This window comes from Glycine max, chromosome 7 (assembly GCF_000004515.6).
Source record: "Glycine max cultivar Williams 82 chromosome 7, Glycine_max_v4.0, whole genome shotgun sequence".
NCBI classification, from domain to species: Eukaryota; Viridiplantae; Streptophyta; class Magnoliopsida; order Fabales; family Fabaceae; genus Glycine; species Glycine max.
In genome coordinates, this window is record NC_038243.2 from 8,987,431 (window position 1) to 9,014,985 (window position 27,555).

The 27,555-nt window shown below is 35.3% G+C and overlaps 3 protein-coding genes and 1 pseudogene across 3 annotated transcripts; 1 reads left to right on the plus strand and 3 right to left on the minus strand.

Moving 5' to 3' along the window:
• Positions 1-974: 974 nt before the first annotated feature.
• Positions 975-2,516, minus strand: LOC102661585 (uncharacterized). Its single transcript, XM_006584130.1, has one exon. The coding sequence runs from the start codon at positions 2,514-2,516 to the stop codon at positions 975-977; it is 1,542 nt and encodes a 513-aa protein (XP_006584193.1).
• Positions 2,517-5,153: 2,637 nt separating this feature from the next.
• LOC100805657 (pentatricopeptide repeat-containing protein At5g66520-like) lies at positions 5,154-7,635 on the plus strand (annotated as a pseudogene).
• A 127-nt stretch (positions 7,636-7,762) lies between these two features.
• Positions 7,763-10,619, minus strand: LOC102668299 (uncharacterized). The gene is made up of 4 exons (XM_041016961.1): positions 10,531-10,619; positions 9,852-9,952; positions 9,506-9,749; positions 7,763-8,471 (listed from the first exon to the last, which is right to left on the minus strand). The coding sequence occupies exons 3-4, from the start codon at positions 9,654-9,656 to the stop codon at positions 8,248-8,250; spliced, it is 375 nt and encodes a 124-aa protein (XP_040872895.1). The 5' UTR covers positions 9,657-9,749; positions 9,852-9,952; positions 10,531-10,619; the 3' UTR covers positions 7,763-8,247.
• A 13,625-nt stretch (positions 10,620-24,244) lies between these two features.
• LOC100809575 (reticulon-like protein B9) lies at positions 24,245-26,113 on the minus strand. Its single transcript, XM_006583377.3, has 5 exons — positions 25,970-26,113; positions 25,439-25,631; positions 24,827-24,866; positions 24,651-24,720; positions 24,245-24,534 (listed from the first exon to the last, which is right to left on the minus strand). The coding sequence occupies exons 1-5, from the start codon at positions 26,061-26,063 to the stop codon at positions 24,485-24,487; spliced, it is 447 nt and encodes a 148-aa protein (XP_006583440.1). The 5' UTR covers positions 26,064-26,113; the 3' UTR covers positions 24,245-24,484.
• Positions 26,114-27,555: the final 1,442 nt, after the last annotated feature.

Consider the following 27,555-nt stretch of genomic DNA (forward strand, 5'->3'; position numbering starts at 1 on the left):
AAGATCAAACCATTATGGAGAAAGAAGTCAGGGAAATCAGTGGGACTAGCTTGTATGGAATGTAGCTTCTCCTAAAATGTCTCGCTAGCTTGTAATGATTCACGCAACTGATTCATGAAATCTAGCTGAGGAACATGGAGGACCAAACATGTGGAGTCAGGTGCAGGAGTAATGCGCAATAGGGCATCCGCTATGACACTTGAGTGTCCACTCTTGAATTTAATTTGATAGTCATATCCCAACAGCTTCGCCAAGTAGTAGTGTTGCTCCAGGGTTTGAACAACTTGAGTCATTAAGTCTTACAAGCTCCGGTGGTCGGTGAGAATGATGAATGCGTGTCCGAGGAGATATTGGCGCCACTTGTTGACTGCGGCGGTTATCATGTGTAATTCACAAGTGTAGGTCGAGGCACGCTGAAGCTTTGGAGTAAATTGTTTACTGAAATAGGCAATTGGCTTGGCATTCTACATCAACACGGTGCCCATGGCAACGCCGGAGGCGTCCATTTCAATCACAAATGGTATAGTGAAGTCTAGAGGGGTCAACACAGGGGCGAATGTCATAGTTTGTTAAAGCTGAACAAAAGCGGTTTGAGCGAAGGGAGACTAGGCGAATTTGTTGCGACATAACAGAGTTGTCAACGACGAAGCAATAGAGGCATAATTACGAACGAAATGGCGGTAAAAACCGGTGAGCCCCAAGAAAGCACGAAGTTCCTTCATGGAAGAAAGGACTGGCCACTGTGTCATGGCGGAAATTTTGGAAGGGTCAAGTTTAATGCTGTTACCGGAGATGACATGACCCAGATATTCCAGGTGACATTCCCTGAAGAAACATTTGGACCGCTTGAGGAAGAACTGATGACGGAGGAGAGTATCCAGCACTTGTTCTAAATGATGGAGATGGGACGACAAAGAGTCACTATAGATGAGTATATCATCGAAGAAAACCACCGTAAATTTGCACAAAAATGGCTATAATACGGAGTTCATAATAGCCTGGAATGTGAAGGGTGAATTGCACAACCCGAAAGGCATGACCTTATACTCACAGTGGTCACGATGGGTTCTGAAAGCTATTTTCGGGATGTCTTCCTCTGCCATTAGAATTTGGTGGAAGCCTTGTTTAAGGTCCAATTTACATAACCAGGAAGCTTTGCCGAGGTCATCTAATAATTCTTCAATTGTCGGCAATGGAAACCAGTCACGGACGGTGACTGCATTCAAGGCCCAATAATCCACGCACATGCGCCAGCTTCCATCCTTTTTCTTAACCAGAAGAACTGGTGAGGAGAAAGGGCTGTGACTTACCCGTATCAAGCCATCGAGAAGAAGTTCTGAAACCTGTTTTTCAATCTCAGCTTTTTGGAAGAAAGGGTAGTGGTATGGGCGCACGTTGACCAGACCTGTGGAAGGTTGGAGGATGATGTGGTGGGCAATGTCACAGGAGGGGGGGAGGGATGAGGTGTTTAGGAAGATGACACTGTATTGGGATAGGATGTGGGAAATTTCGAAAATGGTATGGGTGGTTATGGCTTCAAGAGGTGGGGAAGGGTGGTGGAGGGAAAGGTGGAAGAACGAAGAAGTGGAGCCAGTGTGGATCATGCCGAGGATTTGCTTGGCTGAGGAAGAAGAAGGCCCAAGGGGTACATCAGCGCTTAATTCAACTGGTGTGCCATTGTGGGTGAACTTCATAGATAAGGTGGTGTGATCAGTAAGGATCGGCCCAAATTGTTTAAGCCAGTCTATGCCCAAGACTATATCAGCTCCGCTTATAGGTAGCAGGTGAAAGGTAACCCGGAACTCGTGACCCTGGAGTAGCAGTGGTGTGGCAGCACATTGTTGTCGGCATTCCAAAATGGTGTCATTGCCAACCATTACGTGCAGCAGAGGGGTGTCCATTGGAGTGAGGGAGATAAATCGCGCCACTCGAGGCTGTATGAAGCTATGAGTGCTTCCGTTGTCGATGAGGACAGTGACGCAGTTATGGTGGATGAAGCCATATAGACAGAATGTCGCTGGGGCTGTCAAACCGGAGAGGGCGTTGAAACTAATGTGAGGGGTGGGGTCATCAAGTGGTGGGTCAGGGGGTTCTATGTTGGGAGGGTAAGAAATATGGTATGTGGTTAGGTTAGGTTCTGGTGGGGCTTCGTCGGTTTCTTCTATGAGGAGCAGAATCCGACCACGACACTTGTGGGATGTGCTCCACTTGTCGTTGCAATTGTAGCACAAACCTTTCTCCCGACGGAGGGCCATCTCTTCAGGAGTGCGATGGATGAAAGGTTGGCGGGGTGATTGGGAGGGTGTCGGAGTTGGAGGGGGAGGAAGAGTGTTTGAGGGAGTAGGTGGGTTGGGTCTGTAGGTACGGCGGCGGTCGAGGATTTTGTCCTCCTGGAGTTTGGCCAGCGCCGTGGCTTGGGGGAGAGAAATGGGTTGTAACGCAAGGACCTCCCGGCGGATTTTCGGAGCTAAATCAAAAATAAAACAACTGAGCAAAAAAGGAGGAGGCAAGCCCATTCGGTTCGCAAGGCGTTCGAATTCCGTCAAATAGTCATTGACGGAACCACGATGTAGGTGCAGGTGTTGTGGGAGTTGGTGGTGATTGGTTGAATTTGTCCAAGAAAATCTCGGCTACTTTGGAAGCAAGGTCTGAGTGTTGGGCCGCAAGAGATTCGTGGTGGAGGGTGAGGCATGATAGAGCTTCTTCCAAGCGATCAGTGGTAGTTTTGCGGGTACCGTGATCAGCCATGGCAGGTCGGACCAGCTGTTATGGTCCCTCAAGTGATAAAGGAAAAGAGGCAGTAATATGCCTTGTATTCGAGAACAAGGGAAACTCCTCAAGGTAAGAAAATGACTGAAAATTTGCTCTGCTTTTATTCATATTACTAACGATATTTATAGGCTATCTTGGTGCAATTCCATAACAGAATTGGATAGCAAAATATACAGAGCAATAAAAAAATTGGAATATCTCCTAACAAACTTTGTCCTATAGTGCAATGCAGAGGAGATTATCACATGTGCTTGATTCCTGAATCTTCTATGCATAATCAGCCAGGTAAGCTGGTTTATTCTTTGTTCTAATGGGCCTGTTGACGTTGCTACTATTCTCTTGGGTTGCTGTGTTGATGGTGTTAGTAGCAATACTCGTATTGCTAACAAACCACCTACTTACATAACAATTGATGAAATCTGTGTCTTCTTCTGTCTTCAGAAAAACTCTACTAGGCTTCTTAACCTTACCAGACGTGGCATTAGAATCAATGTCAGAAAATGAAGAATAATCTGCACGTACCCTATTATTCTTTGATCCATAACATGCCCATTTCCAGGCACACCTCAGTGCTTGATGACAAATTCTGCATGGTAGCTTGATGAAACAACAGGCACAGGCTAAAGGGCAACATACACAAAGCAAGCAACTACTACAAAGGAATTCAATCAGTTTCTCTTTGGTTATGTGACCTTGTTGCTGAGAGGCCAAACTTGAAAAATTGCAAGTTTTGGCATGCCTTGTTGCATCAACATGTTCATGCCTCTGCCTCCTCCTAAATGTGACTCTTTCTTTGTCTTCAAGGGCTAGTTTGCACCCCATATCAGTGTATGTGGGTCCCATATGCCATCAAATATATGCTGAATGCTGTAGTTGAGATGAAACCCCTGCAATCCTTGTGAAGGGTTGTGTGAACATTTGCTTGGAAATCTTCCTAGGAAAGCATTTGGAACTTGCTGCAGTTATTTTATGATGAGTATATTATATTTTTCTTATGTTCCTTCTTTCTTTGGTTTTCTGCTTTTTGTATCTAAGAATCTTGGTTGCCAAGGATGCTTCTTCACATTCAAGATTCTCTAATGGCTAAGATAATTTTAGTTATTCGGGTGATTAGATTCAAAACTTTCTCTACAGTGAAAAGTTATTAATAAAAAATAATAAGTATCCAATTCCAATGTTTTCCATTCCTTTCTAATTTGGGACCAGAATTCTTTAGGTGGAAAGCTTTTATAATGCACTAACAGGTACACTGGTATTCACACAAACTTATTCGTTTTATCATAACACCACTTTACTTAACGTGGGACAATGTAGATCACACAAGAAAGGCAGAAAAAAGAGGAGGCCTGAAATCGAAGGAAGGCATCTCCAATATCATCGCTACCTTCACTGGATAGCATAACCACAATTTCAGCTGTCCAGTTCAAGTTTCTTTTTATTAGTACAATTAAATTGGATTCTGATAACCCCATCAGCCTTATTTTCTTTTATCCTACACCTTCTTTCGGCATATTTATTTATTTATTTCAAAAATAATGAGTTCACCCTTTTTTTTTCAAATAATTATGACATTGTAATCAATTTGAATGGGGTTAACTGATCCTTCAGAGTTCAGATATACACTTTTTTAAGCTTTTACTTTTTATCAGCTTTTAAGCTCCTTTTTTAAGTTCAGATATACACTGTTTTTCTATAGTAAGCTTCTCAATTTAAAAGGCAAATTATGTAATTTCAATTAATGATGAAATAATCAATAGTGAATATTACGTACACATATATGATAAATTATGAATGTATTGAAACGTTATTTCTTAATTTAATTCTCCTCAAGGACTGAGATTATGTACTTTATTCTGATTCATTTTACACGAGTCAACTCATTAAAGAACATGTATCACTTTATTTCCCATTAATTATTATTAGCTCATCTCTCCCTAACCTGTCTAACCATCAAGGATTCAAACTTCGTTAGTTGTTCATAAGCTTCTTTATAGATTCGTGTTCCTGTCTTTCACACGTCCATAGATCATTAAATTTTTCTTCCACCTTCTTTTGTATCATCTAATTTGAATATTACACCAAAGATTACGAAACGCAGTAGTCCCAAGTTGCATGTCTTTTAGTTACTTCACATAAGTGCATGGTGTGGAAGCTTGAGACTTTAACTAAAAAATCTAACCACTGATCTGTAACCTTTATGGCGTGTCTGTTATTTTATTCCCACTTTCCTATGCACATTTAACAGAATATTTTAGACATTTACCAAAAAAAAAGATTGATATGGTAACACTCCCAATTAGGAGAAAAATGATTTCTTTTATAAAAAGAAAAAGGATAAGCAACTACTAAATCAGAAAGATCAATGACATGGAATAAAAATAATGATGTGGTGAGGGTTTTTTTTTTGACAGGTTGTGGTGAGGTTCTTTACCAGCCTTTTGAACTAATCCCATGACTTCAAGGGCATGCATCGATTTAAATTGAGACCATAATATTAAAAAAAATCACTGTGGATTCATTGGGTTCAATTTTGGTTCATCCATGAGTGATGTGGTTAGTTGATCAAGATGGTTACCCTTCTTGAGTTCAAAACCGTGGAATCCTTAAGCCTAACCCTTAGGAACACACTCTCTAGATTGATTGAACAATGCAAGAACCAGAGAGAGCTCAAAAAAATTCATACCCAGATTCTAAAGTCACCAACTTTACACACTGGGGATCAATATCATCTCACTACCCGTCTCCTATTTTTTTGTTCCTTTTCCAATTATTGTTCTTTCAGCTATGCCACCAATGTCTTTCACATGATCAAGAAGCCTGATCTTCGTGCCTACAACATCATGATCAGAGCATATACAAGCATGGAGGGTGGTTATGACACCCATTTTTGCAAGGCTTTGATGTTGTATAAACAAATGTTTTTCAAGGACATTGTGCCCAATTGCCTCACTTTCCCCTTCCTTTTAAAGGGTTGCACTAGGCGGCTTGATGGTGCTACTGGCCATGTTATTCATACCCAAGTGATAAAGTGTTATGAACAGAGATGCTTCAATGAGAGGCAGCATAGACACAACAGCAAACACAGGAGGTGAACACACAAACACAGGGGTGCAGAAAGAAGCAATACTCAAAAGAAAGGTCAAAAAGCCCACCTATTTGAAGGACTTCGTCTGAAGGAATCTAATGGGATATTGCCGGCTCACATGATCTTCCAAAATCCTTCTGCTGATGCTGCGTATCTGAGGAAAAGCATCCATAACAGAATTAGTTATATTCCTAGGATTATACCAATTCTAGAAGGAAATTATTCCTTTCTAAGGATCTATAAATACTATGTAAATAACAGAAGGATTAATAAGAAAAAGCTGGAATTTTTCCTTATCTCTGAAACTTCTCTAAATTCCCTTCTATTCTCTGGAGGAGCTGAACCTCTAAATCAGCTAAGTCCTTAACATAAAGTTTGGATTTTTGAAGGATATTTATATTGGCAATTCTTTGATCAGCTTGTACATGGCTTGTGGGTGGTTTCGTAATGCCAGGAAGGTGTTTGATGAAATGCTGGTTACAGATGTTGTCACTTGAAACTCAATGGTTATTGGGTGTTTGAGAAATGGAGGACTTGACATGGCAATGGACTTGTTTAGGAAGATGAATGGGAGGAATATCATAACTTGGAATTCGATTATTACAGGGTTGGCTCAAGGGGGAAGGGCAAAGGAGTCACTGGAGCTTTTCCATGAAATGCAGCTTTTGAGTGATGATATGGTTAAACCGGATAAGATTACAATAGCTAGTGTCCTTTCAGCTTGAGCTCAACTTGGTGCTATTGACCATGGGAAATGGGTGCACGGTTATCTGAGAAGAAACAGCATTGAGTGTGATGTGGTAATTGGAACAGCACTTGTCAATATGTATGGCAAGTGTGGGGATGTGCAGAAAGCATTTGAAATCTTCAAAGAAATGCCAGAGAAGGATGCCTCAGCATGGACCGTAATGATTTTGGTGTTTGCTCTTCATGGATTAGGTTGGAAAGCTTTTTATTGCTTTTTAGAGATGGAAAGAACTGGAGTCAAGCCAAACCATGCGACATTTGTTGGATTATTGTCAGCATGTGCTCATTCTGGTTTGGTAGAACAAGGTTGCTGGTGCTTTGATGTAATGAAACGTGTTTACTCGATTGTACCACAAGTTTATCACTATGCTTGCATGGTTAACATTCTTAGTTGAGCGAGGCTGTTTGGCGAGTCGGAGATTCTCATAAGAAGCATGCCGATGAAGCCAGATGTTTATGTTTGGGGTGCATTACTTGGAGGTTGTCGGATGCATGGGAATGTAGAATTAGGAGAAAAGGTAGCTCATCATTTGATAGACTTGGAACCTCATAATCATGCTTTCTATGTGAACTGGTGTGATATATATGCCAAAGCTGGCATGTTTGATGCTGCCAAAAGAATTAGGAATCTAATGAAAGAAAAAAGAATAGAAAAGAAAATCCCCGGCTGTAGCATGATTGAAATCGATGGAGAGGTTCAAGAATTCTCAGCTGGAGGATCATCTGAACTTCCCATGAAAGAACTAGTCTTGGTCTTAAATGGATTAAGTAACGAGATGAATATATGAATACATTGAATTATCAACAAAAACATAGCTTTCAATAGTTGTATGGTGAAATTTGCATATTGCTTTGTTAAACAGTAGTCCAACAATCAATTGCAGTAGCATGTGTTGTAATTTTTTGCCATGACTTAAAATTACTTACTTTTTCAATGAAAAGTAGGCACTGAAATCTTGCGGCAAATTACAGGAAATACAGTAACATCGCTAGTTCAAGTGTAATCTAAATTATTACGCATAAATTTTATAGTGATGCAGAGCATTGTGTTAATGGATATGGAATACCAGGACACATGTAAAGAGCCATTAAAAGATATGGAAAACTAGGATTTTACATCAAACAAAATCAAGGACTAATACCCCAATGTAAGCGTACTAATACCTCAATGACCATATTCTATGATAAGCATTAATTACAAAACCACCGATTTTTTTCACATGTATTCATACTAGCTTGCAATGATAACCATAATATATGTAGCATTGCCAACTTCGAAGTAAACGAAGTGCCACTACGGCACTACCATAAGATGTATTAGTATCTATGATGTAATTTCTTAATTGAGATTGACCACAAAATTTCTAACCATGACAGAATGGCTTTTTTTTTTTGACAGACCATGACAGTGTTAGCAGCTGACAAAAACGCTACAAACCAAAGCATAAAAAGCAAGCACCATATAGTTTAACAGCAGTAGCCAGAGGCCCCGAGCCACCTCCTGTTATCTGGTATCTGTTATACAACACAACCAATCCAAGGTTGATTTGAAATCTTGACAGCCACTGCCACTAGCAATTGCAGAGTTCAATCATCTCTTATTTTTTCCTTCATCAACTCCACTCCTTCCATTAAAACCAGGATCAAACTCCATCTTCATTATCAGTGTCATCTATTTCTTCCCAATGAGAATCGGACTCATCCTCTTCATCTTCGGACAATGTCCACTTCCCTAGAATTCCCCTCATCAACTCCTGGTCAGCTTCTATAGGCTTCCCTGCTAAATACCTCTGCAATATAGCCTCAAACACAGAAGGAATTGCCTCAGCATCACCCTCTTGAAGCTTTGCCACACGCCTCTTCAACTCTTTAACCCAAACACACAAAATAAAATTCTTTTAGCATAAACTCAAATGATCAATATTTGAAACCAATGTATTAAAATCCTAACTGGCTCATTCAACCAGTTGGACTATGATCCAGTTATGTCTCCAAGTCGATTACACCTTATTTCATAACTCCAAAAGTTATGTCTCCAGTTCTAATAAGTTCTTTTAACACATTTGTATTGAGAAACTTGAAAGTGTGAAGAGTTTTTACACTGTCAACTAATTAGAAATTGTCATGCATGATAATTTATTGACATTTATATATATAATAACTATTTTAAAGGTCGTAGCTAGTATGATTTTTGATAAATTGATAATATAAAGTATTTTACTGATAACACATAGGAATTAATCTCTAACAAGAGAAACTTATCTGCATTCATAATGTTAAGAATTTTTATGGTGTCAACTATTTATAAATTGTCATATATGACAAATTTATTGACTTTTATAATATAATAACTACTATAAAAGTCATATCTAGCATGATTTCTGATTAGTTGACTTTTACAGTCATATTGCAGAAAATAAAAAAAGAAATGCAAAAGAGAATGCATTTAGTGGCATTTCTCTTTGAGATGGAATAAATCATCAATTTAGTCCTTGAAGTATGTCCCCTCTTCTACATAGTCCTTAAACCAATAAAATTATATAAGTAATCCTTAAAGTATTAAATATCCATCAATTTAGTCCCTGAGTTGATATATTTTACTAATATTGAAAGACTAATTTGAAGGGGAAAAAAATCACTACTTGAGTGACTATGTAGTACGATATTTAATGATTTAGGGAGTACTTATATAATTTTAATTTCATTAATATAAAGACTATTAGGAGAGAGAAAAAGAGTGATACTCTATAGAACAGATTGATGGTTTATAATTCCTGTAAGATTGCTTGAAGCAACGAGAAAAGTTGTAAGCGTTCATAGAACCATTTTATCAGACATGTGAAGGACACCCAAGTAATTAAGAGGACAGATAAAGCGATAATTGAGGAAGAGAAGTGTTACCTTCGTCGCTAATGTCTTCAACGAGGGAGTGGGGTTTGTCTGGGGCATGGGAGCGAGAAGAGAAGCAGGTGGGTGCTGTAACTGTAGGAGTGGGAGAGAAGCGAAGACGGCGCGCGTGGAAGGACAAGTTTCTGAGAAGGTTTGCATTCATGGCTGTGTTGTGTTTGTGTTCCTCCTACGTTGCCAAGTCACGAAATCCCACAAGAGTTGATAATGGCTGATGGTTTTGACTTTTGATGTGATACTTTATATACAAAAGAGAATTTGAAATTTGAGTAATTGTACATTGTCCCCGGTCGTGCACAACCGAGGTCATTAGTTAATAGTGAAAGATTTTTTCTCTTACTTTGTGTCCGCTTAGCTGAACTAATTAATATATAATTTTTCATAGTAGCTGACTCTATTGTTTAATATATTAATTGCTTCTTTGTTTACTCCTGTTTGCACCTGAAGCATGAAATAAAGAATGAAAAGCATACAAAAAGCTTATTAGTGGACACCTTATCTTTACATATGTTTTATAAACATTAGTAACAATAATTAAATCAAATTCTCGTCTTAATAAACCCACAAGGATTTGTAGAAAACTACCAAAAAAAAAAAAATACTGATAGTAGTGAGTCTAAGGTATAGAACAAAATCTTAAAATTGCAAAGGATTAAATCTTGGCCAACTCAAGAGAGTTTCATTCCATCTGTGCATCAAAAGATACCTTCACACACACATGTGCATTACTAAATAAATCACATGAGATATACAATGCAAATTTAAGTGCAAGATTACTATCTAAAATTGATCCCAGGAGTTTCTTCTCGGGGATGAGGACCATGCATGTGTATATATAGCTGACCCTCCCCACTCAACAATGAAAAAGCTACTGCTACTAAAGAAAGCATATGATGAAATTTTTAAATCAAAGTTAATATGAAGTCATGTTAAATATAGACTCTCATCCAAAGATAAAAAAGAGGAAGGAAACCAAACTCTTGCCATAATTATTGCACAAATTTACCTTCAAAACTTACTTGCTTTGAAGCACCGACATGGCTCCAAACAGCGGTGTGTTCCCGCTTCGGACACACCGACGACATAGACATGCGCCGGACACGCATTCTTCGTGTCCTGCTTTTTTTTTAAAACCTTCGACATAGTTCTGGACACAGGAAACCAACAGACACGACACGACTTTTGTTAATTTTTTTTAAAATCATATTTTTTAAATCTTAAAAGATAAAAGATTAGATTTTAAATTATAATAATATATTAGATTTTTTATTATTTCCTCTTCACACTTCCTCCTCACGTCATTTACGCTTTCTATTTTTTTTAAAAAATCTTAAAGATAAAACATTATATTTTAAATTATAATAACATATTAGAATTTAGATTAAATCAAATTAGAATAACGGCACTTCCTCTTCACGTTAGTTGTGCCACTCCTTCAGTCACGTACGTCTTCACTGGTTCTCTCGTTCATGTCTATTCGTTATTGGTTTGAGTTTGTTGTTGTCGTCATTCGTTCAACTTATGACTTTCGTAACGTTTACGGTTGCTGACTCTGACTTGCTGTTTGTTGCATTTGTAGTTGTTGACCTCTAACTTACTTTTGGTTTTGGCTAGGTGCATCGTAACTTTGTAAGGTTTGCACCTTTGAAACATTTTCTTTACTTTCCAATATTGATAATTTTTTCTTCATCTTTCGTAGGCTCGTAAGAATTTTTAGTTTAATATTTTTTTCTTTACTTTCTTACGTAGTAATAGATTTAATACTTTCTGATTTTTAATTTTATATCCTATTTTGATAATAGTTTTTAAATATAACAGTTAACTATTCATGGTTTTTTTATATTTTTAAATTGGTCGTTGTGTTCTTTTTTTTTTATTTTATCATATTGATTAATTGTAGAGACGAGTTCTTCTAATCAAGTTAAAGAACAAGGTGATGACACCAAGCCTTTATGAAATTATGTTTCAAAGATTAAAGGTCTAAGTGGAGGTGGTGGAAATTTTGAAGTTAGATGCAATTTTTATGAAATAGTTTTTAATGGGTCTTACACGAGAGTAAGGACACACTTGTTAAAAATTACAGGAAAAGGAGTTAGAAGTTATCAGAAGATAACTCCTTCAAGGCTTGCACAACTACCAAGATGGATAATGAGGCTGCATTAAAAATAGAGAGGTCAAAGAAAAAATCTAGCTCTTTACCCTCGATGTCTAACCAAGAGACAACCAATGTTGATCCAAAAAAGAGAAAGACCCTTGAAGGTTCTTTTAATATGCAAGCTAAAGAGACCCTTAAGTATGAAATTGACATAATGTTTTATTCTACAGGACTACCATTTCGTTGGCAAGTGTACCAATTTGTCACAAGTAGTAAAGTAAAATGGAAATTCGAGTGTCGAGTCCACAAAGACTTTGTTTGTACTTAGATTGATGCAAACCCAATTTTCAAGCAATTAATAGAGTAAAAGAGATAATGAATTATAGATGTAAAATTTAAAGAAAGTAAGAGATAAGAAATTTAAAATAGAAGATAAAGAAAACTAGAAGATAAGATAAAGATTTAAAATAAAAGATAAGAGATTTAAAGATAAAAAAAAGTAGAAGATAAAATAGATAAGAGATGTAAAAGATAAGAAAAGTAAAAGATAAAGATGATGATAATATGTTTAAAGGCTTAAAGATGAATTCATAATTTAAAATATGTTAGGGCTTAGCATCTACTTGTGATGCAATGTTAATAAATTTTCTCTATCTAATGTTATCCCAGTTTCCACCAGCATCTACTATGATACTCTATCTTTGGTTTCCCGCATGAAGAGCCTAATTTATCTATTTTTCTCTCCCAAATTTCTTTGCAAAGATAAACATAGTAAATTGCATTAAGATTGAAGATGTGTAAAATAGGCTAAACAAATCTCACTCTATTTCTAGCAATGATTTCATTTAGATGTCATTTTCCAGTTCCCAGAAAATAACCATTTTTCAATGTATTATCTCCTAAACAATACATGAGCATAGGTGATCAGGCCATATCAATAAACAATAAAGCACAGAAAAGAGTAATAAAAAATGGATTGCATTAAATATATAATACGAAAGAATTACATTAGAAAAGTTGATTTGCCAAGCTCTCAACAATGGGGGTTTAGCTTCTCATTGCCATGAGAGGCTTTACACTTTAGGGGCTGATGTGGATAAAAGAAGGGAAGGGATGAATAAAGGAAGAGAAGGGGATAATGGACATAGAAAGAGGGTTTCCCCTATTTGAGATACTCAAGTTTAGGATGTATTCATTAAAGAGCTATGAGTCTCTGTGTGTGCTTCTCCTTTTCTTCCTACTCCTTTTATAGGCCTAAGGTAGCTTAGAATTCACGCGTCCTCGCGCTAAGCGGGCCTTCTAGGCTTAGCTAGTATGGCGGTGATCGCGCGCTTAACACGGGACTCGCGTTAAGCGCGCCTTTGGGCTACTTCGTGGGTCTTCTTTGCGCTAAGTGTGAGCTAGTCGCTAAGTGAAGAGACGTGTTGGACCCATCTTGTGCATTAAGCGAGTTGTCCCAATCTCCAACTTTTCTTCAAGTTTTTGCATCAATTTTCCTCCAAAGCACTTGAAATTTTCTTCTTTTGAATCCTGCTGGTAAAAAATTAGAATGATATTAAATTCTTCATTATTTCATTAAAAACAACAGTAAAGTGAAGGAATTCTAATTATTCTTAGCCAAAATTGACTATCAATTAAACTCAAATTTCGCAGTTATCAACTACCATTTCATTTAGCAAGGAATCCTCACTATAGGAAGGCGTTCTCTTTTCCTGCCAACAATTATTGTATATTTGGGTATCAACCTCTAGGTTACAATAAGTTGAGAACAACCTTACTTGCAAATGAAAGAAGACATGTAGAGAACCTATTACAACTAATAAAAAAATTCATGGAAAGAAAAAGGTGTAAGGATTGTAAGTGATGGATGGAGTGACAGAGAGTGGACCAATGTTTTTAAAGGCCTTAGATTGTTCTGGTGAGGTAAAAGATAGGGGTTTCATAGCTGAATAAATGAGGGATGTAATTATAGAGGTTGGTCACTCGAATGTAGTATAAATTGTTACTGATAATGCACTTGTATGTAAGGCAACAAGTTTGATCATAGAGGTTGAGTTTCCTTCCATCTATTGGACTCCTTGTGTTATGTGCACCTTAAATCTTGCATTGAAAAATATATGTGCAGCCAAGAACATAGAAAAAATAATGAGGTTTATGAAGAATGTTGTTGGATCACACAGATTGTTGACGATGCCATGTATGTTAGAAATTTTATCATGGACCATTCTATGAGACTATCAATGTTCAATTTATTCAACACATTGAAGTTGCTAGCTCTTGCTCCCACAAGATTTTCTTTCACCATAGTGATGCTAAAGAGGTTTAAAAATTTGCAAAATGGACTTCAAGAGATGGTTATTAGTGAGCAGTGGTCTTCTTATAAGGCAGATTATATTAACAAGGCAAAATCTGTGAAAAAGACGTTGTTGGGTGACATTTGGTGGGACAAGGTTGATTATATACTTTCTTTCACTACTCCTATCTATGATGTTCTTAGAAAAATAGATACGGATGCAGTTTGCCTTCATTTGGTGTACGAAATGTGAGACTCATGATTGAAAATGTGAAGAAAGTCATATATCGACATGAAAGAAAGGCAGAAGGTGAAGAATCTACCTTTTATAAGGTAGTACATGAAATATTAATTGAGCGTTGGACTAAGAGTAGCTCACCTCTTCATTGTTTAGCTCATTCTTTAAACCCAATGTGATACATTATATTCTTTCACTTATAAAGTCTATTTTTTTCATACGTTTCTATATGTTATATTAATTTATAATCATTTTTTATCATAGATATTATAGTCATGAATGACTAAGTGAAGATTCAAATAGAATTCTTCCACACCAAGATGGAGAACTTACTCGTGAAAGATTGAAATGCTTCAAAAGGTATTTTGATGATGATAATCAAAGAAGGCAAGTGAAATGTAGAGTTTGCAAACATTTCTGGTGGAATAGAAGGCTTTGATGATATTGACTCTTTAAGGGATAGAGGTCTAATGGAAGCAAAGTCTTGGTGGCTAATTCATGGTGCTCATGCACCAACACTTCAAAATATTGCTCTTAAGTTATTAGGGCAACCTTGTTCATCATCATGCTTTGAAAGAAACTAGAGTATTTACTCTTTCATTAATTCAATCAAAAGAAACAAGATGACACCTCATTGGGCAGAGAATCTAGTATTTGTTCATATTAATCTTCATCTTTTTTCAAAAAATTTCCCAATGATTTATCTTGGTATTTGTATGTGTGTGTGTGTGTGTGTGTGAGCAAGCTTTCAACAGAGAAGAAGTAGAGAATAGAGGAAAGGAATCACCTCAGAATAGTAGCTTCCCATTGAATCAACAATTGGGACATAGTAGCTTCTAAATGTTTGACAACTCGAACATCCAACACCTTCCATGGGCAAATCGTTGGTCCCAGTTCACTAGAAGTGAGTGGAAAAGGAAGATATGGTGGAAAACTTTTGCCACGAAATGGTTTCAGAAGAGCAATATGAAATACAGGATGTATTTAGCAGACTCAGGAAGCTGTACTTTATATGCAACAATACCAATTCTTTCAATCACCGGAAATGGACCAAAATAGCGCATGCCTAGCTTCTGATGCTTCCTCAAAGCCACTGAATGTTGCCTATAGGGTTGTAGCTTAACTAAAACCAGATCACCAACCTTAAATTGCAAATCTCTTCTTTTCTTATCTGCTTGCATCTTCATATATTGTTGAACCTTCAGTAAATTACCTTTAAGCTTGCTCAAAAGTTGATCACGTAGTTGTAATAAATCCTTGAGTGGATTAGGATCTTTAGGATCAACCTCGTAGTGCATCACCGCTAGTGGAGGTCTACCAAAAACTGCTTGAAATGGTGTCATACCCAAGCTTTGGTGGAAGAAAGTATTATACCAAAATTGAGCCCAAGTTAGCATAGTAGCCCAACTCTTAGGATGTTCAAATACAAAGCACCTTAGATACATCTCAACGGTCTTGTTAAGATTCTCAGTCTGGCCATCGGACTGAGGGTGATATAAAGAGCTCATGGCTAATGTTGTGCCTTGAGCTTTGAATAATTGTTGCCAAAAAGTGCTGATAAAAATTCTATCTCTGTCAGAAACAATGGTTTTTGAAAAACCATGAATTTTGACAATGTTGGTAATGAAAACTTCAGCCACAACCTTGTTGTTAAACTTAGACTTCAAAGGGATAAAGTACCCAAATTTGGACAATCTATCAACTACTGTAAAAATGGTTGTAAATCATTGTGAAGGAGGCAATTGAACAATAAAGTCCATTGCTATGTCTTCCCATATTTGTTGAGGAATGGGAAGAGGCTATAACAACCCAGTTGGCAAAACATGATCAACTTTAGCTTGTTGACATATGGCACATTCCCTCACAAATTTACTAATATCGCTTCTCATACCATTCCAATAAAATTGAGCACCAATTCTAGTTGTTGTTCTATTAACTCCAGAATGTCCACCCATCTTAGAACTGTGAAATTACTCCATGATCTGATTAAGCAACCCAACATCATGAGGTAACACAATTTTGCCTTTAAAGAATAATAATCCATTCTAAATACTATATTCAGAAGATGGATTCTGACCTTGCAAACATCTTTCATAAATTTTGGATAATTGAGAATTAGTTTGAGTCAAATCCATCACTTTATTAATCCACGAATGTATAGGAGTAGATACAGCCATCATGAAACTCCTAGATAAAGCATCAGCAGGTATATTTTCTTTCCCTGGTTTATACTGAATTGTAAAGTCAAACCCCAAGAACTTAGGAAGCCATTGTTGTTGCTCAAGAGTTTGCAACTTCTGTTCTAACAATTCTTTAAGGCTTTTCTGATTTGTTTTAATTATGAACTTATGACCCACAAGATAATGTCTAAACTTTGCCAAAGCTTGAGTAATAGCATAGAATTCTTGAATATAAGCAGACTGCTTCTGCATCCTTAACAACAATTTCTTAGAGAAATAAGCAATTGGATGCTTATTTTGGCTAAGGACAGCACCAACTCCACTTCCCGAGGAATCAGTCTCCAATACAAAAATTTCCTTGAAATTAGGAATAGCCAATACCGGAGCAAATGTCATGGCAATTTTGAATTGTTGAAATGCTTCTGATGCAGCCACACTCCTTTTAAAAGAATCCTTTTTCAACAAATCAGTTAAAGGGGTTGCAATGCTAGCATAAGACTTAACAAACCTCCTATAGTAACCTGTGAGTCATAAAAATGCTCTCAACTTTTTGCGATTACTAGGCTCAAGCCACTTTTGAATAGCTTCCAATTTAGTTCCCTCCATAGCTACTCCTGAACCAGACAGTGTATGTCTCAAGTAATCAATCTGTTGAACTCTAAAACAACACTTAGAAAACCTTGCAAACAATTGATGTTGTTTCAAGATACTTAAAACCACTTCCAAATGGTATAAATGATCTTTCCAATTAGCACTATACACCAGAATATCATCAAAGAAAACCAGTACAAATTTTCTTAGTATTCCACCAAAAATGTCATTCATAAGGCTCTGAAAAGTAGCAGGAGCATTGGTTAGGCCAAATGGCATGACCAACCACTCATAGTGGCCATGATGAGTCCTAAATATTGTCTTATGTCTGTCATCTGCATTTAACAAAATTTGGTGATAACCAGACCTTAGATCCAATTTAGAAAAGAAGGAAGCTCCAAAAAGCTCATCAATCAACTCATCCACAGTAGGAATAGGGAAGTTGTCCTTGATAGTAATTGCATTAAGAGCCCTATAATCAATACACACCCTCCATGAACCATCTTTCTTTTTTACCAATATAATGGGAGAAGAAAAGAGACTCTTACTAGGCTGTATGATGCCTTCATCTAACATTCCTGGCACCAATATCTCAATTTCTTCCTTTTGACTATGAGGGTATCTATAAAGCTTAACCTTAATAGGTTGTGAACCACTCAATAAAGGAATAGAGTGATCATGGGATCTCTGTGGAGGTAAGCTGCTAGGAGTATCAAAAAGCACAATGTAAGTGTGCAATAATAAGGCTAATTCAGGCTCCATCATAACTGGTAAGTCAAGCATAGACTTAGGAACAACATCTGGCTTCATCAACTACAGACTATAAACTTCAGCAATGGAATTAGTGGCCACCATTCTTCTTATACAATGTAGTTGAGCTTGCTCAGGTACCAGTTCACAATCTCCTTTAAAGTAGTAAATTTACCCTTCCACAAAAACTTCAATTGTAGAGCATCATAATCAGCAATGTGAGAACCAATAGTCTTCAACCAACTAGCTCCTAAAATGAGATCAGTACCAGAAGTAGGAAGCAAAAATATTGGTAACTGAAAGGTATTCCCTTGAGCCTGTACCTTCAATTGCTTAACCAATCCTTCAACAGACATATAATTACCATTACCAACCATTACTCTAAATTGAGTAGCTGGTTCCACAGGTAATTTCAAAAACTTGGCCACTCTTGGCTGCAAAAAATTATTAGAATTGCCACCATCAATCAACACAGTCACTGGTAACTTTCAATATAAGCTATGAACCTGATAGTACCAACTCCCCTACCACCTTTCAAAGCATTTAAAGACAAATGATGATCTTCAGATTCTACTATTTCATCTTCTTGAGTACCCTAAGGTAAAATTGTACTAATAGGATCCTCATTATCATCTTTCATTTGCAACAACAGAAATTGTCTATTAGGACATTTATGATTAAAAGAGAATTTCACATCACAAAAATAACACGATCCTTTTTCCCTTCTCAACTACATTTCAGTAGGAGTAATGCTTTTTACATTTGAGGACCGAATTGGAGGGCCTGGTGAAGTAGGTAAAAGCGGAGGTAAACTAGATTTAATTTGTGTTTTTGGTTGAGCATTAATAGAGACTGGGGTGGAAGAAATTTGGGAATATTTGTGACTATAGGAATTTCGAAATGGCTTAGAAACAGGACCATATTTTTCTTCAAAAAGTTTAGCTAAAGCAACTGCACATAATAAGGTAGAAGGGCACATAGCAACAACATCTCTTCTAATATCAGGATTTAAACCACTATTGAAACAATTAAGGAGAGCCTCATTACTTAATCCCAAAGATCTATTAGCTAGAGACATAAACTTGAGGTAATAATCTGATACTGAACCTGTTTGTTGAAGCTTGAAGAGCTCAGCCATTGGACAATCAAAAGGTGAAGGACCGAATTGAGACTCTAGAGCACGAGTCAACTCAGACCAAGTAGACACTAGAGCTAATTTCTACGACATTTGAAACCATGCCACTATCCTTATAAAAATGCATCGCCATAATATCCACTATAGACGCATCAGGAGTATTATGATAAGTGAAAAATTCTCCGCTTTGAGGATTCACTCCATCACCGACGTCGTTCCATCGAAGTGAGGAAATCCAAGTGAGATCTCTTTTACAGGCAAAGAAGCATTAATCGGTTGCACCATCGGGGAGCCATTGTTCGAAGAACTTCCAGGAGGTTGAGAAGCATTCTGTAATAACAGATTCATCGCTAACTAAGTTTGATCCATAGAATTTTGGATCTGAAGCATCTTATCATTTTGCTCTTGGTAACGCATATCCATCGTTTGATTGAGACAACGAATATCATCCGAATGTGTTCTGTTTGCAAATCCTTCAAATGCGTGTTCCTAGCCATGGAAGCACAATGAAAGCACCAATGAAACAATTCAATTATGTAGCAGTAGTTTATTACAATGAACAGAGAACAAAAAATCAACAATAAGCTGCAGAAACAGCAAGGCAACGAAGTAGAGAAAGAACGATGATCACGGCACACTCCTCGGCCGTATACCGGCAACAGAATCACCTGAGAGAAAGGGGTAAGGTGAGAGAAAGGAATAACAGGGAGAAGAAGCAAGCTCTCAGTAGAGAAGAAGTAGAGAACAGAGGAAAGGAATCACCTCAGAATAGTGCTACAATGTGTAATCCTCCAGCCTTATATTCTCCCTCCTCAACCTTGTGCTACACCTGCCTCCCTCACTTTGCGGACTGTGAGCCACGTGTCCCTCCCTTCTAACATAATTTCGTACTAAATCTCCTTCCTTCTTTATGCACGTTACAAAAACCCAAGCAGCATCAAACTGAGATCCACCTTCGATTGGTGGTGCGGTTGATTTGGACACTCCTCTCAAACTTTGAAATGCTCTCCTTCAAGGTTGTGAAGTTCTTCGCGAATTCGTGACTAAGTGATAGAAAAGGGTGGACGATGCCATCAATTGGTTCAGAATGTTGGTTGATAAAATGATGCGGAGTGGGGGCCGACGACCCCAGCCTTGTTCTGGTGCGATAATGGGAGTTGCTTGAGTTAGAATAATAGAAAACACAAGGAAAAAATAAATTGTAATTAAATCTGGTGCAGACACTTCAATTCCATTGTAATCTCCACTTATCTTAACTTGATTGAATCTGAGGTATCGTATTTTTGTTTTTCACGGTCGGAAACCAGTTTGTCTTTTGCACCCTAAACTCCATCTTACTTTAAAAGGAATAATATATAATAATGTGGGGGGTTGGTGTATTAAAAAAAGGGAGATACCGTGAAAAGAAAGAGATAGAAAAAGTGTAGGGTTTAATTTTAAGAGAATATCTGCAATGATTTTTAAAATTATATTATAAAGATCTATAAATAATTTGTAATTAGATGATACTATTAGTATAATGAATTCTAATTAAATTTAATGTGATTTCAAAAGGAAGAAAGAGAATAAAATATGTTTTTTGTTATTCTAAAAGTAAATAGTAAAAATTCAACTTTCATCATCCCTTGAAAATATGTTTTTGGTTTCTAATAAATTTTGTTCATTTGTCATTAATTCACCAAGTATTTTGTAAAGGGATTAATCCAAAGTGAACCAAAATTATTAGGAATCAAAAACATAATGTGCTAATTTATTGAGGACTAAAATCAAATGTCAATGATCAAAAATAAATTTTTTATTTTATTAGGAATTCGACAAAAAAATTATCAGAGATCAAAAATAAAATTCTTTAATTTATCAGAGACCTAAAACATAGTTTCAATTTTCATTTTTGAAGTAATTAATATATTAAACAATATTGAACTAAAAAAATATATTATTCATAATTTAATAATATTAGTTGTAGTTGGGGTGTTCGTGGGATAATTGCAACATGTTTATTTTTGTTAGGTTATTTATGTGAACTTGAATTCAATCCAATCAAGATCCAATAATATATAAGATAAGATTAGATCAACCTGATTTATTGCATAATAATATATTAATATCAACATCATTTGCTATTTGATGGAAGATTCATTCTACAAAAGGATGATTACTGTTTGTTGGCTCAAGAGTTAGTTTTAATTAGGCCAAAATTGCATCCACTGTTTCTATCTTCATAACTCTTTATTATTATTATTATTATTATTATTATTATTATTATTATTATTATTATTATTATTATTATCTTTCTGTTTATACACCACTGTCATTCTTTATCAATTTTTCAATAATGTTAAGGCATTCATTTGATGGCTTTAATTATATGATCCTTCACAACTTCTTGGTCTTTTGCTCTAACATTAGGACTTTTTCATCCTCCAAACTCCAAACTCCAATGTAGTGCATTTATGTTTCTAACTACTTTCATTTTTTGTCTTAATTTTGTTATTACTCACACAATATCATTGATGTCTCTCATTATATATACAACAATAAACAATTAGATCTTAATTTTTTTTCAAGTTTCTATAGTACAGTGCCTCTTAGAGTCGTCCAAATTGAATGAGTGTTATCAATTAACTAATTTCTCTAATTCTATTGCTTCACTATTGTATAATTTTCGTTTACATGGGTTTTCAATGGTCTTAGCATTTTGCTTGAATTTTTTTGGATATTTTTCTTAACATTTTGTACACAAAACATTACTATGAAAAGAACTTTTCGTAATGTTAAGAAAAACAAACACTGTTCCAATAAAAGTGAGGATAAAATTGGATATTCACAAACTCAAACTTGCTGCCAGTTTCCAACATCTACTTCCTCAATCAAGCAAAGCAAAGATTATTTATGCTTTTATTAACTATTTTTTTATTAATGTTTATCTAACCAATAAGGAACATATCTGAATGTATTAATTGAAAAATCGACTCTTTTTAGTTTTTACATAGTCTTAAAAGCCTTTCAAATAGCAAACATTCACGGTCGGTAACTCAAACAAAATATTCTCCATCTTTCTTTTATGATCAGTATAAATGTTCAATAATTAAGTATAGTCAAAATTTGACAGGGATAAAAGGAAGAATAAAATTTATTGATTCATATAGCAAAATATATAGGGCAATTCTATAAAATATTCTCCACGCACTCTTTCCTTGTGTTATCAATATATACGGTCAATACCCCTATCAAGTAGTCAAATTTGATTAGGATACAATTAATGACTGATCAAATTTAGTGATTCATACAGAAAATACATTTGTGGTAAGTCACTCTTTCTTTTATTATCAGTAGAAATGTTAAATACTATATAATAAAGTTGTCAAAATTTGATTAGAATACAAGGAATGATATCATAAAGACAATTAATACAAATATACGTACTAGAGATTTACACAGGATGTAAACAACATAAACCTCTTCACAGCCTCACTAGATTTATATAAATACAACAGGAAAAAAATTTACTATGTACTAAATAACAATAGTACTTGTTTTATCACCTTTGTTATCACTTTTCATATCATCATCACATTCACATACTTCCGAAGTTTTTAGTTTTGTTCAGCAAAAGACATAGTTCCGAAGTTATGGGAGATCCTAGGTACAAGGTGGAAGTACTCACAGAAGGTGGTCCTGGAGAATGGTTCGGACACACACCGGATTATTGCAGTACCTATCGTGGCACGGTAACTATTTTCTTGATTGACACTATCCAAGAAGCTGATGATTATTGTCCACCTCTCTCATTTATATTACTTTTGGAGCTTACAATGCCGGTTCCCATAGATGGAATAATCATACCTCGTGAGAGTACACACTATTTTTGCACATTTCTGATGAAGATTCCAACCCCGATTCCCCTTCGGCTTCCTCTGGATCTAACTGCACTCCGAGTACGTAGTTCATCTCGCAGTGCTTGCTGTGGATGGTTAGATCATGAGTAGTAGGGTGAAGGGCGAATTCTTATGAGTTATGGCTTTAATTAGGGTTTTATTTTTGCATTTATCTGAACAATTCTGATGGTTTTTATGCTGGTTGTCGATTTAGACTTGGATTGTTTATGTGAATGACAAGCATGCATTAAGTTTGGCGGCAACGATTCGAATGAGTATGCTTGTAATTGTTATTTGATCCCAATTTCTTTCACTCTGTGGTACCCATTTGGGCGATGTTCAAATTTTCGTGATCGATCATCAAGTTGCAATACCTTTTTACTGTGACAATGGTGGGCACCCATGCATACGCACAAGGTTGTGGGCCAAATATATAATCAGTATTACAGATTTGTAGCACACAAGTTCACTTGATATTAGTTGTTTCTAGGCAAATTCAACAAGTTAAGTCATCTCAAATTAAGGAGAGCACGAGAAGTTATCCTCGCTAAAAAGGAGAATTTAGAATTGGGTAAGATGGAAAAACACAGAAGAAATTAAAAAATAGGTTTTATCCCTAAACCACGAATTTGAAAAAATACAAGAACAACGGAATAACAGTTTCAAGCTCGATCATTAGCGAGAATTGTCTCAAAATTGCTATGTATAAAGCATTTTCGTGGAGGCTTAATTTCCAAGATGACAGGTAGAATGGACATGTTTAAATTTACCGAGCCAAATAATTAATTAAAGATTATTTTTAAACCTTGATCTACTATTTTATTTACTACAACTTTTTACGCGTACGTATCACAATAATTTTAAACTTAAAGTTTACTTATCCAAACGATTAAACATATTTTAAACTGAAATATTTAAACTATACAATTTAATATTTTGGCCATATATTATTTTACGTTATGATAATTATTTTATTTAATAATAATTTTAGACTTAAAGTTTAATTACTAAATCAAGGGCTATATTATCAATTATTTTGTTATCTAATACAATAATTAAATTTCTATACCCTTAAAATCATTAAGTTCAAATTAATGACTAAAAAACTATTTTAACAATTATTTAATAATCTGTTGTTTTGAACTAATAATTAATTTAATAATTTTAAACTTAAAAAATTATTGAACCAAATAATTATTTAAAAATTTACTGAAGCAAATAATTATTTGCATAAAAATAGTTTAAAAGTATTTACTAAATTGCCACGTGACATGCTACATGACTGCCGATCTATTTCAAAAAAATAAAAAATAAAAATCAAGGTGACATGAAACTTACCACGTTAACTGATGAGTTAACCATATTGGCCTGGTTAAAACTGTCTCATGCTGATAAGATGTTTGAAAAGAGTCTTGTTTAGTATTTTATTTTTCAAAGTGTCTTGATTTGGTCAATCAGCCAATAATTGTTTAGTGTAAAAAACTGGCAAGTGGATTTTAATAAATAAAAAATATAAAAACTACACATCACAAGCAATCCATATAAATACCTTAGAATCACACAACATGTATGAAAAATAAATTCATGAACATTGTTTGGTATTTGTTTTATTGGAACCATCATTTTATATATGGTTTTTTTGGAGCTAACCGTCACCTTTTATCTTCAATGTATAGCAACTATTTATGTATGTACAACACCATATGTTTTAAATATTTCAGTATAATAGTTTGTCGGGTTTTCTTTTACTTTACTGATACTCTGGGAATTTTGTTGTGGTAGTTCTTGTGAAACCTCCACCCATTGTTGATTTCTATACGTGCCATTTATACACAATTGGCAGCGTTAGCAAGCATAGAAAACCTTCGCATGAGTGATGAACCATCAACAAGAAAGAAAGAAGACAACTTTTAGTACACTTAAATTAAACTTCATCATAAAATCATAAATTAAAAGAAAAAAGGTGAAGAAATGCTTACCAACATGTAGCCAATTGACAATGCTGAAGTACCTTTCTATCACTGACAGTATATAGAGGGAACCAATGATCTGAAAATGTTTTGTGAAGTGAGATGTCAGGTTCATGTATTTGTTAATTAAGAAATTAACTTTAGTTTAATGAAGGAAAATGAACATGGGTTATATATATATATACCAGAAGAAAGTTTCGCAAACTTAATTCACCTGAAGAAATCCTGTAAAACAATGTCCAGGATCAGATAACTTTTACTGAATATATATATATATATAAGGAGATAACTTTTGCTGAACGTATCTATCTATATATCGGGAATGTAATAAAACAACATATATAGACCTCAGAATGCTATTTGATTTCTAAATAGAATAAAACAATATAAATCTGGCATAACTATAGAAAATCACTCCATTCCCTTAAATTTGTTATTCTGAATTCCATTGAAGCTTTTTTTTAGGATCCTTGATCACAATTTTTAGTTAGTGGATTGATCCGTCAGTTAGATTCAATACCAACCATAGAGGATATGAATTTGTCATGATTAATTGATCTGCCGATGTACATGTTGTATGCCCCTAAAGCATATAAGAAAACCACCCTTCAATTTGACATGCAAGTTACAAGTACAATGAATTAAAAGCAATAGCATACATTTGAATTTGGATCGAAGTTGACATATATTATAAGCTGAGTCACTCTAAATATTAGGTGTTACTACTATTTGGCAATATGTCTTAAAGGACTCCATTCATAGCCACGATTAAGTTTGATGTTTAAGCAAATTAGTACCTTTTTAATATATTTGCAAACGTGGAGTATATGAATAGTACAAGCATCATGGTGATGAAAATGTGAAAAATGAGAGTCCTGAAATTAGTCCTGAAATTGTACTCAACGATCTCAATCAGAAACCATATCACTGTCATCCCAATCAAAAGCGAAGCTAATACATTTATGTTCCTCCATAATAACGTAGCTGCATCTGCAAGTTCCCAAATTTTCAGAATCAATTCATGGGTTCTAACAGAATGCAACATTCTTAAAGTTACATCACTAGAATAATGTTAAGAAAGAAGAGAGAAAACTTAATGATATCATTAGCACGATTAGCCCTCTAATGAGTTGCGTGCTCACAAAAACGCAAGTGCAAATGTACAACTTTGCAAGATTATATATAACAATGACTTTATTGTGAAATATGAAACATGGAGTCTGATCTTTATTTTATAATCCTATTTCCGTTTGTGGGGCTGCCTCATGCCTAACATGAAGTTATATAACATGACTAAAAAACTATATGAAAAAAATCCAACGTGATACCGTTTCCTCTTCTAAGAACTTCTTGCATCGGTTTCTCCCATTTAGAGAGCTTTGCTCGTGTTTCTGATGCTGAAGATGATGCATCACGCGCCATATGTATTTCCTTCTTGACTCATATTGTGTTCTAGTGCTACCATTTATATTGTACATCCGATCAACCATGTTATTTATTTATTTTCATGCACAAGGAGAAGAGATTCTATGCTCAATATTAAAGCAAGTATATGACTTGGGGTTAAGTTAAGGATAGCTTCGCATTCCCACTAACCCTCTAAAAAGTCTAAAGTATCTATGCCTCTATAAGGATCGATGCAACATTGGTGACACATTGAGGTCTCCGATGGTGGCCACCTCTGTAACACTTTGCTATCGCTACATGACCCTTACTGACTTACATTACGGAATAATATGATTAATAACAATACTCTTATTAATTTATTTATGAAAATAAGTACTATTTTTTGTATTTAATTTCATAAATAGAAGTAAAGTGCGAAGTCAAGGCCAGCCCTAAGCCGTGCAGAGAGACTGTAAATCTTCTATGGTAGAATGATGTAGTATGTGATAAAGTAACTAAATTATTTGTCAATATAGCACTTAAACTATAGACCTAACTACACTAGATCCATTCCTTATAATATCTATATTTATGTCATTTCATTTATCTTATTATTGCTACTATTACCTATCACACTTGTTCAGTTCAAGTTTATATATTTCAGGTCAAATACACAAAATCCAAATTAAAGCAAGCATATTCATCCAGCAAATAAATTATTATTACGCCTAAAATCGGTGTATGAAATTTCGCAAACGAATCGTATATATCTGTGTATCTCGCATCTAAGCTTATAATAGTAACATAGGTTCACAAAATGATTGCTATTCAGATAACGAAAACTAGCGTGTAACTCCAACTTTTCAGAACAGTTGCATGGTACTAGAATGCAATGCAATTCAATTGACTATTAAGGGTGAGCTAGTGTGCTTGTTGCTGCAAAGGAAAATGCGAGAAGAGAATAGAGTTTTCATATTTAGACACCTGTTTTAGTGACCAAAATCCTTAATACACCGCCTAGGTGCTTTTCTTTATTTCTATTTCATTACTTTTTATTTAAAATAGGGATTTCGAAAAACACAAGAAAAAATTAGAGATAAAAAAAGAGCAAAATACACAAATACCCCCTCAAATTTAGACATATTACAAGTATATTCCCTCTGTATTTGATCCCTACACAAATACTCATTATTTTGAAATTTTAATTATACTAATATTACTTCTCTTATAATGATGTTAATTTCGTTTATCCAGAATAGTCATGTGTGTTAGTCACATGGTCCTTTAAAAGAATTTTTATGACAAAACTATCCATGTCTTCTTTCAACCAACAGTTTAAATCATACATTTTAGGGGTTTTTCATGCATTTGCTAGTTTTTGTTTGATTCCTATTGGCCAAATTGATTTCTTCATACACTTGTTCGATTTTTTTATGTATTCCCGAGTTATTAATCATGGGTCGTGAGTTTTATTTGTTTTTGTACTGAAGGTTTCATAGTTTGACATAAATCATAGTTTGTCTCACAG

Bases quoted from the DNA above. Each gene is read 5' to 3' on its own strand.
- LOC102668299 (XM_041016961.1), bottom strand. From the start codon at position 9,656: ATGAATGCAAACCTTCTCAGAAACTTGTCCTTCCACGCGCGCCGTCTT. The intron at 8,472-9,505 runs GTAACACTTCTC...TTTGGGTTAAAG, and splicing joins TGAAGACATTAGCGACGAAG to AGTTGAAGAGGCGTGTGGCA.
- LOC100809575 (XM_006583377.3), bottom strand. From the start codon at position 26,063: ATGGCGCGTGATGCATCATCTTCAGCATCAGAAACACGAGCAAAGCTC. The intron at 25,632-25,969 runs GTATCACGTTGG...GGGAACTTGCAG, and splicing joins AGTTCTTAGAAGAGGAAACG to ATGCAGCTACGTTATTATGG. The intron at 24,535-24,650 runs GTAAGCATTTCT...ACTCATGCGAAG, and splicing joins TGTCAATTGGCTACATGTTG to GTTTTCTATGCTTGCTAACG.
- LOC102661585 (XM_006584130.1), bottom strand. From the start codon at position 2,516: ATGGGCTTGCCTCCTCCTTTTTTGCTCAGTTGTTTTATTTTTGATTTA.